Raw genomic sequence first — 15,258 nt, 5'->3', positions numbered from 1 at the left:
TATAATAAGCATTGACTTTGAAGAATGTATGAGTCAATGGGGGCAAGGTAAACCTCTAATCAAATATTGACAAAATAATAGTGAGCTAATGTAGCCAATTAGCACAGCCAAGCAGCAGTGTAACTGCTGACAAAGCATCTTGTTCACAAGCAATACAGATCACTTTTTTTTTCCATTTAGCTGGCTTGTGAGGAAATGTGATACATGTCAACAATCTGTCTCAGCACACCTTAGAAGCAACCCTGTGTCAAACCAAACTGTGTTACACGCACTTCAGTCTATAACAGCATGTCAGCATGTTACTGTTAGGGTTTGCCTGCCTAGGCAAGAAAAAAAAAACACATATTTAGATTTCAGGGGTAAATTGTAACAGCATGTGGTTAGGTTTAAGCACAACAGCTACTTGGTTAGGGCTGGGAAAAGATTTATTTTAAGACATCCACATCCCTTTCTCAAAGTTTCCAATCCCGGTCCCCTCGGTTAAAGTCCTTCAAAGTTGGGACGCCGTGTAAAATGTAAATACAAATATATCAAATGTTGAAACTGAGAAATTGTATAGTTTTATGGAAAATATATGCTCATTTTGATTTTGAAGCCAGCAACATTTCTCAAAAAAAGTTGGAACAGGGGCATGTTTACCCCTGTGTTGCATCACTACTTGTAATCTAAAGCTCTGTAAATATTTGGGAACTGAGGAGACCAGTTAATGGAGTTTTTGTTTGTTTGTTTTGTTTTTATTTACATTTTACAGTGTCGTAACTTTTTTGGAAATGGGTTGGTAGAAGATTGTTAAAAGGAGAACATTGATCTCACTCCAAATATAATCTCTAATATCTAATACGCTACAGCCATGTGTCAATTAGCCAGGTTACCACGAACACTGGAATCAGATGGAGCCTGGCTCTGTCCTCCCAGATGCTATAAAGTTCACCAATTCATGTAATTAATTATGTCATATATTGTTTTTTGGTATAGTGGTTGGATGTCGTTACCTTCGGACTGAGCTTGAATGTTTATGTTAGCGTCAGCTTAATGGCTGCTTGCTCTAGCCTTTTATTGACCAGACAGAGAGCCCAGAGGTTTCCATGTTCTCATCTTACTCTGGGAAAGAAATCAACATAGTGTATACTCCAAAATGTCAAACTATTCCTCTTAATGTGATGTGGAACATATTTCATGTTAGTGCTTTGGATGAAAAAGACCTTTTTAGGCTTTAAATGACTGCCAAATCAGTTGCTGATGTTTAACGTGGTGTCTCTGCAGTGATATCTATACTTAGCCAACATAACACTGTGCAGTGATCTGAAACTCTTCTAAATTGGCTTCCCTTTCAAATAAGCCATATTGTTTTTTCTATCACATCGTTTGTTTTCCAAAGGGGAGTCTAATTCTTGCTGATTTATTATCAACATAGCCTGATCAGATAAAAAAAAAATGTCTGGTTTAATAAACCATATCTTTGGTCTGAGGCTCCAAATTGCTTTGTAATTTACGTCAACCAAAACAGAGCTCTTTGACAAGCCCAAAATATACCTCATCTCTTTTTGGCTGGATGTCTTTGAAGCTGAAACTTGCTCACTCCAGAAATTAATTATCAAGGTGTGGGGTCTTTTGTGTAGCGTGACTAACATGCAGCACGAAATGTGTGAAGATTTATAATTATGAGTGGAATGCCCATGGCTATCTCAGAAAAGAATCCCTGTGCGAAATTACTCAATTTCTGTGCCTCTTTGAAATGCCTCCATCCCTCTTCAGCAACTAAAAGAAATCGTTAGGCAGGAGAAATATTGTGGAAAAACCTTTGTCACTCCAGCCTGGTGTCGTAGTTTGAAAAGACGCTTTAAACTCTGCCACGCACAGGGCAGGGTAGGGTAGGGGAGGGGAGGGCCTGTATATTGTCCGCCGTCTGATAGCAGGAGTGTTCAACAGTCCCTCCAGAAACTTTCACAGGCTCCTCACTACTGGTACCCCGAGCCCGATTCCTTGCGTGTCAGCCAGATGGCTAGCTTGGCAGAACCCGATACCAGTGTGTGGACAGCCTTCTTTTTTTGTGCAATACTTTGGACCAAATATGAACAAAGTGAAAGAAAAGTCCTCTCCAAGAATCTAAAACCACCTTTTTTAAAGAGAGAGCCAAGGACACTGAACAAATAAGTGTACCAAGGTACAGGAGAAAGAACACTCCTCCCCAAAGAAGAGGAGAGGAGGGTTTTATTGTATCCTAGTTAGAAGGCACAACCCCAAAGCATAATAATTACTGACTTTACTCACTAATGTTCTCATTTCTCATAACTATTAAATGCTAAAATAGATAGAACTCCCATCCAGCAAAGTGACTATTGATCAACAATCAATAACCTGTGTTTATGGATGACTGTGATGTCTGGCAGCATACAGGTTGCTGTATCAACGCTCACACCACAGCCAAGCATTTCTGATCAACCCACCTTTCCAACAAAGAGGATCAATAAATTAGCAACGTAAATATCTGAAATCATTATAAAATGTTGCATTTATCAGAAAAATCCTTTGACACCAACCATGTGTGACAGCATGTTGTTGTTGTTGTTTTTTTAATAGGTGTGACAATCTTGCTGGACTGAGAGAGAGCTTGTCATTCATAACTCGACTTTGATTATGTTTGTATTTGATGACATAATATGCTTTACACTAGGGGGAGACAGAGACCCTTCGTAGATGGACAAGCATTGTGGACAACAGATTGCATGATCAGTGCATATTTTATGATGTCAAAATGGAAATAGCAGCCACTCTTTTGGTCATGCTCGGGCAACTACTTTAGTCAACTTTAAGATAACTAACTTCAGGCCAACACAGGGTGGGGTGGAGTGTGTGTGTGTGTGTGTGTGTGTGTGTGTGTGTGTGTGTGTGTGTGTGTGTGTGTGTGTGTGTGTGTGTGTGTGTGTGTGTGTGTGTGTGTGTGTGTGTGCTGCACGCATAGATTGCTTTATTAGACCCCTGTAGATTCTGTCAGTAGCGATTGCCAATGTGATCAGCACTTTACATTTATGATTGAAGACAATTAACTCCACATTAAGCTCGTATATGGTCCCAGCCAGTCCACCTTCTTGGTCTGAGATGACCTAAAATGCTTACCAGAGCACTGAAGCAGTTGGGGCCAGGTGGTTTAATTGAAACGTATTTTAGTCAAATGTGGGCCACATTACTGGGTTGTATCCTCTGGGAAGCACATAGTAACAACAGAGCGGGAAAAGGAAGAGACACGATAAGGCAGGGAGAAACGGAGACTGAGAGAAAAAGAGAAGAGGGGAAGGTTACAGAATTGCACTTTCACAATATATCTCAAAGCCATAATGCGGTATTGTTGGAGAGTTTATGGGATGTGTCACACAATCAATAACCAATTTAGGGGAACTTGATGGATGGGTAAAGAGGGCACTGGTTACACTACCCGTTTGCTATTCAGACAATACACCTGACCTTGGTTTGTTGTTTGTGAAGTCATTTCTTTTCTTCTGGAATAGTTTATCAAGCCTCCTCACTTCCTCTTGGAGCAAAACAGGCTTATTAACGGGCGCCTTCTTCATATTTTGTGTACAGTAAGTAATAAACCACTCCACGTTTTTTTTATGGTGGTGCATAAATACATTTTTCTCAACTATCAGATTACCATATGATAGGCAATCTGCCTTGCTACAGGCAAGCCCGGGTTGCTATAACAACAGCTGCTGCTATCTGTCACTGCGGTGGGTCATGGGTAGCTAAAAGAGCAACGCACATCACATCCCTCTCTAACTGCCAGTCTCTTTCTCTCTGCCTGTACTTTCACCTTTTGCCTTCTTTCTTTGTCTTCCTCTCAGGCCTTGCATACCTGCACCTGCTCTCAAACTATTGAATAAAACTCTTTGCTATACAGTCCTGAATCTAAGCTCTCTGAAGACTGACAATTAAAAAACACGCAGTACACTTTGAGAAGAAACTGATGGAAAGTCATTTTGTCGGCTTCTTTGCTGTGTTAATGAGAGCTGGAAACAGCAGAGGTGCTCATTGTGGTTGGTTTAAAGCCAACTCTGTTCACACAGACAATAAGGAGAACAAAGGATGTAAGTCAATACTACATTTTCCTCTCAGAATAAAGTAAAAGTCCAAACGTGGACTCATTTTGTTTTGCAATTTGGAAGGCCTCGGAGCAATTAGGCCAAAGAAATACCAGTAGTTTATAGTACACAACTGAGGAGGTTCAACACAGGCCGTGGAATGCATTGCATTTAATAGTTCAAAAGCAGCTCACTCACACACACACACACACACACACATCTGTAATAGACAAAGAATAGCACAGTATGATTGAATCACAAAATATATACATTTCTACAGCGTTGCACAATAGAAATAGGCCCACATTTACTCTCGCGAGCAATGCTACTGCAGAACATCAGCAACAGTCAAAGCTTCATGAATAGGTTTTAGAGTAAATGTATGCAATAAGAGCTAAGCTATTGAATATACTTTAATATCGGTGTCGAACATGGATTAAAGATTTATGCAGAGGGAAGTATAGAAGAGACCTTTAGATGAACTCAGACCGACTGAAGTGGTCATATCCTCTGTAAAAGTGTAGAGTATATTTCCTTAACATTGTGGGTTTATAGACGCTTACAGCCAAACGGAGAGAAATGCACATCCATACAGTATAAAAGCTGTGCAATCCAATTTCTTTAAAAAGACTTTTGGCCAATACAAATAAATCTGGATCCAAAATCTTAGCAATGTCTATAAAAATGTAAGAAAATAAAATAAACTAAACAAGCACTACAGAGTCAATATATGTTGTACTTAACAGCTTTGACAACAGTAGGACAGTGGCTTTCCTTGGATCTCATTGTTTATATAGATTATAAAACTCACAGAGGTTCTACAAACTACTAAGGAAATGTTTCGTAAGTGTACACACTGGCAGGTCCATATGATGACTGGTATTTATCTGATAATTAAGTGCAGGACACAGACATTTTTGTTCTTTAACATGTCATATTAGTGTAAGCACTTGATTTCAGATGCCTGGCACGAAGGTTAGGAGAAAAGGAGGAGAAACATTTAGCACTTGAACATTTTCGACTGGCTCTTCATAAGAAACACAGTCGATACACAGGGGAGGTCAGTTGGCAGGAGTCCCATGGCTGTCTGGGAGTAACGATACCTTCGTGATGGCACAGATAAGGTTGTGGAATCTATGCCTGTTTCTGACAAGTGACGGTCACAGCCCATCGTGATTCGTCAATACCTAAAGAGAGCAGAAAACATGTTTCCCCACTTAATCAACATTAAACGCTTTACTATATGTCCTAAATCACCAGTATCACATCTGCAACCATACAGATATTTCACATCATCTAATTCACATAAACAGCTGCATCCTTTAGGATTATTACTGTAAATATCAGGAGCTTTACATCATAAACATGCAAATGTCACACGTCATACAATCTTCATCATGCAGATCAGTGCCAGAGGAGACTGTGTTTACATTTGAAATATTTGAAATCGTCATGCTTATCTCTCCCAACTTTCCAAGGATGGCAAATCCTTGAAAGTGAGAAAGGTTGAATACACTGAATGGAGAGTGAGTACAAATGGTGGATTTGTCTAAAATGGCAGGAATGAGAGCCCTTTTGAAGGGAATGAGCAAGAGCAGACACAGAGGGGTGTTGAAGCAACAGGACTCCACTACAGAGTTGCACAGTTATGAGCATTAAAAGGTACAAACAATGAATTGAAAGAGAGAGGGATGATTTAACTGGATCAGGTTGAGACATTCACATGTAAAATACCGTGTCAATTTCAACTGCTTTTATTCGGTAACAGGAGCGGCAGGAATGTCTTTCTGCTCAGAGGGAATGGCTAGGTAGTTTGTCCTGTGGGAAAATTGGTAGAAAAACAAAGGAGTGTCTAAGACTTGGTGGCAGCGTTCATCATAGTCTAGTGCAGGTCAAAAAGTCTGAACAGTGTTCACTACAGTGCAACATGACTGACCTGTCTTCAATTTGGAACGGTGGGATTTTTGTGTGTAAACATTTGCCTCTCATTCCTGATAGCACGCTGCTCACATTACAGTGATGGTTTTTAGCTTTTAGAATTCATAACCTGTGGCAGTGGGGAGAGACTGTATGGCCTGCACATCCGGAGGACTGGACACCCTCATTCAGTATTAATAGCAAGCTTTCAGCTTGTTAAAACCACAGTACCTTTACTAAATATGCCCTCAATTCAAGAGCTGCACAGAAACTGTGGAGACAAGGCAACATTGATTTAAGTGAAAAGAGTTTTGTGTCCCTGTCAGCAAATTTCAAACAGCTTCATTTAACTCTTTAGCAGATTATAAATTTTTGCTGCTGCTTCCCAAATTTTTCCTTTAGTAACATAACTGATATGATCTGAAGCAGTAATGCATGACAAAATGTAATACTGTACGTATTCATTCGGCCCGAGTAGCTCAGAAGTCAACCACAACACAGCCTCTTTGAGTGGGTGTAACTTTTCACTGTGGTCAATAATGGCTTGGAGGTGGCCACAACCCATTAACTCTTTCAGCTGCAGGAACTGATGAAGTTTACAGTGTCACACATTCGATCACTTAATGTGCACTCCTGATCAGGGTCAGTACACTTGATCTAAATGCTGAGGGCAAAGCAGGATTGTAATTCCTATTTTTTTTTAAAACACAAGTCAGCAGCCCCCTTTTGGCTTAAATGAGCCACTACATAAGACAGTGGTTCTTAACCTTATTGGAGGTACTGAACCCTGCGAGCTTCATCAGTGCATTCACCGAAAAATTTAAAATGTCTTATGTCGTAAGACATTTTAAATTTTTAAACAGTGCTTTATTGATTTCTCTATTCTTTACTTACGTTTCCAAATTCGACATAGTCCATAAATACATATTTTATTCCAAAGCTGATCACGATTTTCCACAGCGCAAAGTGAAATCTTCAAATTGCCTTTTTTTTGACGAATCAATTATTTTGAAAATGAAAATATTCACTTAGCTTTCATATTTGGCAAAACTTGACACAGCAACATTTTACATTTTTGTGGGAAATTATGAAACTAATTCAAGTTTAACATATCTAGAGGAAAATTCCAATTTCCCCCAAAATATTACCAAATGACACAATTCTTTCCATGAAATAAGGAATTATTAGGGTATAAAAGACCTTTGAAATCAAGACTTTTAAACTGGATTGTTTCCTTTGTTCCCCTCATCAACAACGACAACAGCCAGAAACACTGTGCTCTTGTATTTATGTACAATCCCCTGAATATTTCCTCTTCTAAAACCTGGTGTAACAAACACATCGTGCAGCACTTCGGCTGTAAGTGTCACTGAAGGATTGAGATTTGGAATCAGCATTTAATCGTTAGCAAAAAAAATAATAACTGGATCAGCACATGTGCTATGTATTATCTGTGATTGTTCTACTTAGGGTGTTAAATTGCCTGTACAAAAGTTGTCAACGTGGATCGACTGGCTTAGTCAACACCATAAAAATCCACTGGGAGCAGGGGGACGCAAAAAGTCAGTTTGTGATGGAGCTGGAAGTCCACCACGGATGTAAAATGTTGTTAAAAAAAAAAAGAGCAGTCAGCAGTGCTTAGAGTTATTCAGGCCTGTCAGGCAGTCTAAGTGAAAAGACAGATTACTGTTGCAGGAGGGTTACAAACTGATGCACTGTAGACTCAATTACACCGCCGTCTGTCAGTTTGCCAGCCTGACGCTCCTTTCGGTCTATCCTGCACCCTTCCTGATTGCCTCCTAAATCTCTTGTGCCGACACGCCTCTCAGATTTTAAATGTACAATTATGTAATACCCAGAAATTCAAGCATACGCAGGCAAAAACCTTTAGTTATTCAAGCACACACCTTCTATGCGACTTTTGACTGTTGACTTGAATATAAACACAATGTTTTGAGTTGTAAAGAAAGAGAAAGTTACTGCACATTTATATCTGGACATGTCGCAACATTGTATTCAAGACACGCAGTGTTTCAGATCACTACTCACGCTTATCTGTGTGTGTGTGTGTGTGTCTGTTTGTTCATTTAGCTGTGAAACTCACGTTGTGTCCTGTGCCTGCTCATCAGACTTGGAGATCTTCCTGTAGCAGTAGACCATTTCTACTAGCAGCCAGAAGGTCAAGAACACCAGCAAAACATACATCATGATCTCAGAGTAGATTGCTGCGCTGTCCAGAGTGGCTGTGGAGCACAAACAGCAGCAAGGAACATGCATTATTCAGTCTGCATTCCTCCCCTGAATTTTTGTGTAAAAAGAGCAGGAGAGACATTATTTACAGGTTTAATAAAGTACGCTAAGCTTGTTCAAAATCACTGGCCCACAATCAACTGCCAGTCATGATAGGAAGGGCAATATTTTGCAGAATACTTCAACAGTTTACTTTCATTTCATTGAAACATACAGCTGAACATTAAAGTCATGTTTTTTGGTGATCATCCTGTTCATAGATACACTTACAGTAAAAATGATGCACAAACTATGTTGCATACAAAAAATTATGACCCTTGATATCATGATAAGAGAGCCTAAGGAGTTAATGGTGCCCTGCGGAGATTTCTCTGTCATCTTTATATGCAATGTTTCTTCTAAAATGCATCATGAGCTCTAACACAACAAACATGTTCATTACCTTCCTCATAAACATGTATTTAAATCGCACCAGGGTTCTCAGAGCCAATTTTCTTCTTGCAGAATGTGTATCACACCACGTGTGCTTCAGAGTGCATATGTACTGTATATACTAAAAAAAAAAACACACAAATTCAATGCGAACCCTCATTAAAAAAAAAAAAAAAAAAAAACTCCACAGGGTACCTTTAAGTATGAAATAAGATGGATGTGCACAGTCACCGTGGTTCTCAGAGCAACATAGACTAAGTTTGCAGATTTGATTACCTCATATTTCAGCTAATATTTTGGTTTGGAGTTTCAGACTAATAACATTAAAATCTATTTGTTACGTTTTACTATCACATTTTATTCAAAGGATAGCTTCACATTTTTCAGGAGTATCTTAACACAATAATCATATGCCCAACATCAGAGCAGTTTTTGCTTATTGTAATTAATGCTGCTTTTCATTTTGGCATGAAAATAACCTTTTCTGACATGCATCCAATGTACGTGAAGGGGACAAGATCCCTAGTCCTGATTCAATGCAAAAATGCATAATAAACATTATGACTATATAGTTTAATATGGTTTCAGGAGTCAAATCAGTTAAATCCTCCAGGACTGCAGTTGATTAACACAGAATTCCCTCTTTGCGTTTCCATTGACAGTGTTTCATAATTGAGCTGCAGTGGAAGAATAGTAACAAAAAGAGGGAATTTCATATTAAAAAAAAAAAAAAAAAACTTGGAAAGTATTTTTGCACAGATCATTTACAATAGAAACAATTGGAATAACAGGAGGAAGGCTTGCAGTAACAAAAATCAAATGAAAATTATTATTATTATGAAAATAAATGTGAATTTATCCTTTTGATATCTTCTATTTCAGGATCATTTCAAGCTGCTGTGAACCACTGTGCCAGTGAGTGTGTACCAATTTCCAGAAAAGCCTGCTGACCAGAAAGCTGACAGCTTTTTTCTGATTTAATTCTGCTGTCCCTGAAATTAGAGGCTATTAAAGTAATTTAATCCCTTAGATGGGAAAGCACAGATATGTTGGCCAGGAGCGAATCCATTCAACCACTATGGATATCATTACTTTAACATGATACCCAGCTGTGATGTACAGAACGCTGGCAGAAGGCTTTGTGAAATGTGATACCACTGTTGTATGAAATATGAAGGAGAGGCTTTTAAAAAAGGTATGGAGTAGAATAAATCAAACTAAATGATATTTCTAAAAGTTGCATTTCACATCAAATTTGCTCCTGTTTTTGACTATAATCCAAACATAGGAGTGCAACTGTCCTATCTTTATATGCCTCTGACAGTCAGCTATAACATATGCAAGCATATACAGAAAATCTAAAGTTAAGGAAATGGCGAGAGTTAACTTGTTCCAAATATACACGTTGTTTTGTATATTCGATAAAAGTGGAAAATGACACATTCAGCAAGCCAAGCATTCAGGAAGCAGAATACATTACCCCTTATAATAGATAGCAAAGTAGCTGGTTTGTATTAACCCCTTCACTGACAACAGAAGCTTTGATGGACAACAAAGGCAGACAAAACAAAACACACAATTATTCCTCTTGAATCCGTTCAATCACAACAAAGGGAGGAAGAAGGAAAGTGGTGTTATTAGCGGCAGACACTTCATGCTGACGCATCACTCAGTGAAAGAAGGAGCTGGAAATATATAATAAATTGTAAAAACCCACTTGACGCTGTCTGGTAAACACTTTATGCAACATGAAATGATGGGCATGTAGAGCACAAAAAGAGCACTCAGTGCACAGAACTCATCACAGACCACAGACTAATCTTCCTCAGTGTTAAAATGTGCAATACTGAAGTGAAACCATCAGATATGCTGAAAAAAACAAAAACTCTTTTGATCAAATCTATCCATCTCAGTTGCTAATGTACTGGTTAAAATAAAGTAGTTTTACGGGTTGATTTTTCAGAACAACCAGGTCTAGAGACACTGATGGACCAATGCTGGCTTCACAATAGCTCATATTTATGTTGCACTTTTAGTTCACTATACTGATATGTAAAACCGCGTTGAATATCTTAGAAGAAAGTTAAAGTTAGGCGCACCTTTTCGTTTCACCTTCAGTGTGATGTTCTTGATGAGGAAGAACGAAGGATTGAAGAAGCCAAACACAAAGTCACGACGAACGTGGCACTCATAGTAACCACTGTCGTTACAGGTGACATTAGTGATTATAATGGAGATGTCTTGCAAGTCCTGGCTCCCATTCCATCTCAGACGGCCCTTAAAAGGCCCGCCCTGGTCTTTGCCAGTGTAATTCGCAAATAGGTATATCTAAGAGAGAGGAAAAGCATGTAGATACGCTTAAAACGATCATACAGTCCACGCATGTATATACAGAAATACAACATGGCATATCATACACAAGAATGTAGCAGCAACCTACAAGAGTTCTGTTAAGCTCTGTGTTTTCATCTTTGTTTGGCGTGTAGTACCATTCCACAATTGTCTTTGCTTTGACCTCCTCCCTCTTCATGCAGGAGATGCAGGTCAGCCTCATGTCTCTCCCCAGGACGGCTTCTGTCCTCGACGGGACTTCGACACATACTGGCCTGCTCAGGTGGACTAGAAGAGCATGGAGAGGTTACACAGATTCAACTCAACTGTCGATGTGATGAAGATCAAAAGTCCTTCTTTACTCAAAATGTTGGCTTTCTTCCTAGTTATTTATTTGGCTGTTTGACCTTCACTGTGCAGCGTGATGTACATGCAGAGTCCGACAGAAGAAGGCTGTTTTCACATTCGGCTAAAGGGGGCAACATTTATCTATGCTCATCGTAAACCTGAGGTTAAGTTGTATCTTTACAGGGTGAACATGTGACATTGTAACTAGTTTGAAAGCCAATCAAAGTATAACGAGGAAAACTGATATCACAAAAAATTGAGGACGGACTTGTCATTTCAGTGGGAGACATTATGTTCAACTTTTACAATAAAAATAATATTTGCATAATCCTGGAGTTTAGATTTTTCAACAAGGAGAAGTAGTAGTACACGTAACTTTCCAATAAGTTAATCATGTCAGATGAAAAAAATATCATTTGAAAGGTGTTAAATATGTTCTCCTGATAAAGAAAAAGTATAAACATCTTGCCGAAGTAGTTTCAGTGTTAAATACTCGTCACTGAACCAAACCAGGGTGCCTCAAAGTGGGTGTAATGTAAATGTAAGAGCATTTCAGAGGTGCTGAAAGACGCAGCTACAATTAATCCTGATAATCAAAGTGTCCCGTAGAACTGTCGCAGTCAGCGACACAACTTTTAGTCTTTTTTTTGTTTGTTTGTTTTTAATGACTGGCATAATATAGCCTCGCAGTCTACTGTGACAAGAACAGTTTTTTTTTTATCTGTAGTAAAAAACCCTTGACCTACGCGGTCGTGTCGAGGTCATCTGCTCTTGTACTCTGCGTTTGCATTGAAATCAACGTTGAGCCAGATTCAAATCTCAGTGTGTGTTAAATTTAATTATACAGCTCTGTGAGCACTGGAGAGACTTGAGTCACAATAGCAAATCAAAGATCATCCAGACCAGAAAGCACTAATGATGGCCTCTGCCTATTTGCAGGCAGAGGGAGGAATAAAGAGTACAGAAACTGTGTCGGAGGACAGTAGAGTACTGTGGGCAAACAAGAGACAAAAGCATTTGCAAAATAAATGCATTGCAGGCGGGACAATAATGGTAGGATGGCTGTAAGTAAATATGTAGGGGAAAAAAATTCAAGGGGATTACAAACACATCAACGGATCTCTTGTATTTGTGTGACTGTTACAGTGCAGGGCCCAGTGCTCTTATATAACCCAAAGCCCCCAGGCCAACAGTGACAACATTGATTCTATCCTTTCCCACCCCCCCTTTTTTTTAAGTGAGTGCTCACACAAACACATAGAAAGGGAGCAGAAAAACAAGGAGACAGAGAGGAAGAGTCAGGGAGGAAACTAGAGCAGGGGAAAAGAAAAGAAGAAAAAGCTTAACCCTGATGTCCTCTGTTCAATGGATCTATTTATTTTTGCCTAAATCCTGACAACACTGAGCGATGCTGCACTCTGCAGTGGGACTGCTCTGAAAGTGGCTTTTGAGTTCACAGCCAATTGAATGGTTCACAAGCCATTTCTATGCGGCTATGCAACTAAAAAAAAAAAAATCTGCCACTATGCAACGTTCACAATCAAACAAGGGATGTGTAGCGTCTTGCAGTTATACTTACCGCCAAAAATCAAAAGTACCAAAGTTTGCAGATGAACTCTGTATTGAGTTACCATATTCAGCTCTTTCTGGAGCTGCTGGTGGACAGTGTCTCTTCAACTTTTGCTGTGTCTTAAATTGTCTTCACACGAGATCTGAGATGAGATTAGGGTTGAAACGACTTCAGGACCACGGACAGCGCCTCTCCTCGGCAGATGAGCGCGCAGGTAACTTCCCTCTTCACGGCTGAAAATCCAAACCAAAATGTCTGCGAAAAGACAATTGTTTCCAACTACGAAATGCCTGAAAGACTTGTTGGATCGACGTTGTTATTTTTTTTATTTTTTGCGTGCTCGTCTGAGAATGCAAGTCTTTCAACAGCCTTTTTTCCGCATTTCCGCATCTAAAAAGAGAACTAACTTCATCCTTCCCTCCACTCGGATATAAACAAGTCCGGGATGTGAGACAGCTTCTTGGGTGACACGGCAGTTTCTCCGACCACAGCTGCTGTCATTCAGTCTGAATCCATCCAGAAACACAGAGCAAATGTTTTTAGAACATAAAAACAAAGCGAAGAGAAGGAAACCTGTGGATTCTCAAAAGCCGATTTTAGTCACTTACTGTTGCGGGATCTGGAGTCCTGTTCACACACAACCAACAAAACCAACGAGATCACTTCTCTTATTTCACCCCTCAAAGAATAACACTATCGATTGTTTGAAGTAGTTTTCCTCCATGAAGGATGACTGATGACATTTCCCAGCCGCGGCTCACTGCCTTTGTTTTTTCAGCAGTCACTTATCGCTGGCAGGAGCGGAGGGTTTGATACGCATGCGTGAGTCACTCCCTCCTACACTACAATGTGCATGACCATATTACTGTCATTTGGGTAACGTAATCATCATGTAAGCCTGCTTGCATTTGCTTTTCTGTTGACTGCAGGGCCTGAACAAACCAAGCATGGCGCATCATCGTTGTACATAAAGAAATGTAGTGCAAATCAGTTTTATTTATTGTAATAAGAGCAGTGAGACATAATTATCTTTGTCAAGTGTTATATAACCTCATTTAGCAGCTGCAGAGCTCCTTCTCAGGACATTTCATTTGTTACACATCTGTACTTGCATTATGCCAGCGACAACAGCGTTAAGTGGATATAGTGGTTCAATGTTTAATATTTTTTGTGGTAAAAAAAATAATATAGCCACGTTTCTAACTATGTGGTTGCAGGAATAGGGCAATGCAGGTTTACAAACTGTTCACAATATGCATGCATATCTACATATATCCCTCCATAAAACCATAAAACTGTTTAAAACACGTAGCCGTTCACAACTTGAGTCTGTATTTTGAAATCATTGCTAAACTCATGCAGACTCATTTATATAGTTGGCTGACTGCAGCTTTAAAACTGAAAAAGAACAGTGCAGGACACTTCCAACCTCTGGAGGTTAGCTTTTAAAAGGGCATGATCTTTTGTGTGACGTTCAGGCACAAACTCTTTCATGCTTCATTTCATTTTTTTCCCTCCCTTTTCTTTTCATTTCTTTAATGACTTAAAGAAGAAGAAACCATTGGTCTAATTTAGCTACACTGATTTAGTGGTTCAGGTAGTAAAAGAACGCGACCCTAATTCCCGTCCATCACGCAGACACAAACTATAACAGAGAGCACTGAAGTGCCTGCTGAACAGTGTGATAACTTTTTTTTTCTCTTAATGAAAATTGCAGTGATTTGTCTCTATTGTTGAAGCTTAAATAAGTGATGAAGTGGTCTTTTTCTGATCTATAGACCAGCATTACATCCAATATGAATATTAACAGGGTTACATCAAAAGATTGATGCACGTACAATGTGCTTTCTCGAGGGAAATCTATTCCCAGATTTAATCTATATTCATTCCCTTTTGGCAAGAAAAGGCCTTTCAATGGACATTATTTACAAAATAACCTCTTACATATTGCTAATATATGCAAAAATATTTCAGTTTAATTCTTTTATCTGTTCCCAGGGAAGAACGTCTTCTTATTGAGTGATTATCACATTTGATAGAGTAGAATATGCCAATCAGTATTTTTTGTCTACATTCAATTCACCATGGCAGATACTATTTCTATATTTTCATTAGAATTGCTGTGATGTTTGATGCTATCAGTCAACTTTGTGAAAGAACAAAGAAAACCAGGTCAAGATGAAAATGTGATCCAGCCTCATCCCTGAAAGAACCACGATAATCTCACTGACATCACAGTGTTTAATCTTGCAGCCTTTGTATCTGTAATAATGAGAGGATTAATCTCAAAGAGAACAAAAATCAGTGGTGAGAATTTCAGTTCCTCTTTTG

General features: G+C 39.1%; 1 protein-coding gene across 2 annotated transcripts; it reads right to left on the bottom strand.

The window, feature by feature from the left end:
• Positions 1 to 4,235: 4,235 nt before the first annotated feature.
• Positions 4,236 to 13,762, bottom strand: scn3b (sodium channel, voltage-gated, type III, beta). Of its 2 annotated transcripts, XM_069690380.1 has the most exons (7): positions 13,536 to 13,755; positions 12,937 to 13,433; positions 11,119 to 11,297; positions 10,778 to 11,006; positions 8,101 to 8,239; positions 5,814 to 5,897; positions 4,236 to 5,266 (listed from the first exon to the last, which is right to left on the bottom strand). In XM_069690380.1, exons 2-6 carry the CDS (start codon positions 12,989 to 12,991, stop codon positions 5,834 to 5,836), a joined length of 666 nt encoding a protein of 221 aa, XP_069546481.1. In that variant the 5' UTR covers positions 12,992 to 13,433; positions 13,536 to 13,755; the 3' UTR covers positions 4,236 to 5,266; positions 5,814 to 5,833. The 2 variants fall into 2 exon arrangements, with proteins under 2 accessions (XP_069546481.1, XP_069546490.1); XM_069690389.1 differs by lacking the exon at positions 5,814 to 5,897 and having other exon boundaries at positions 12,937 to 13,762.
• Between the last annotated feature and the right edge of the window lie 1,496 nt (positions 13,763 to 15,258).

Source organism: Brachyistius frenatus, unplaced genomic scaffold (genome assembly GCF_029030835.1).
Source record: "Brachyistius frenatus isolate BFR_SWC_R1_liver_20210118 unplaced genomic scaffold, ASM2903083v1 Contig_1, whole genome shotgun sequence".
NCBI classification, from domain to species: Eukaryota; Metazoa; Chordata; class Actinopteri; family Embiotocidae; genus Brachyistius; species Brachyistius frenatus.
Note: the sequence above shows the minus strand (reverse complement) of the source record. Positions and strands in the feature narration are given on the sequence as shown.

Coding starts and splice junctions, on each gene's coding strand:
- scn3b (XM_069690380.1), bottom strand. CDS start 12,991: ATGGTAACTCAATACAGAGTTCATCTGCAAACTTTGGTACTTTTGATT. Junction 11,007..11,118: donor CAGAGCTTAACAGAACTCTT/GTAGGTTGCTGC, acceptor CCTCTCTCTTAG/ATATACCTATTTGCGAATTA. Junction 8,240..10,777: donor ACTGAAGGTGAAACGAAAAG/GTGCGCCTAACT, acceptor TGTGCTCCACAG/CCACTCTGGACAGCGCAGCA.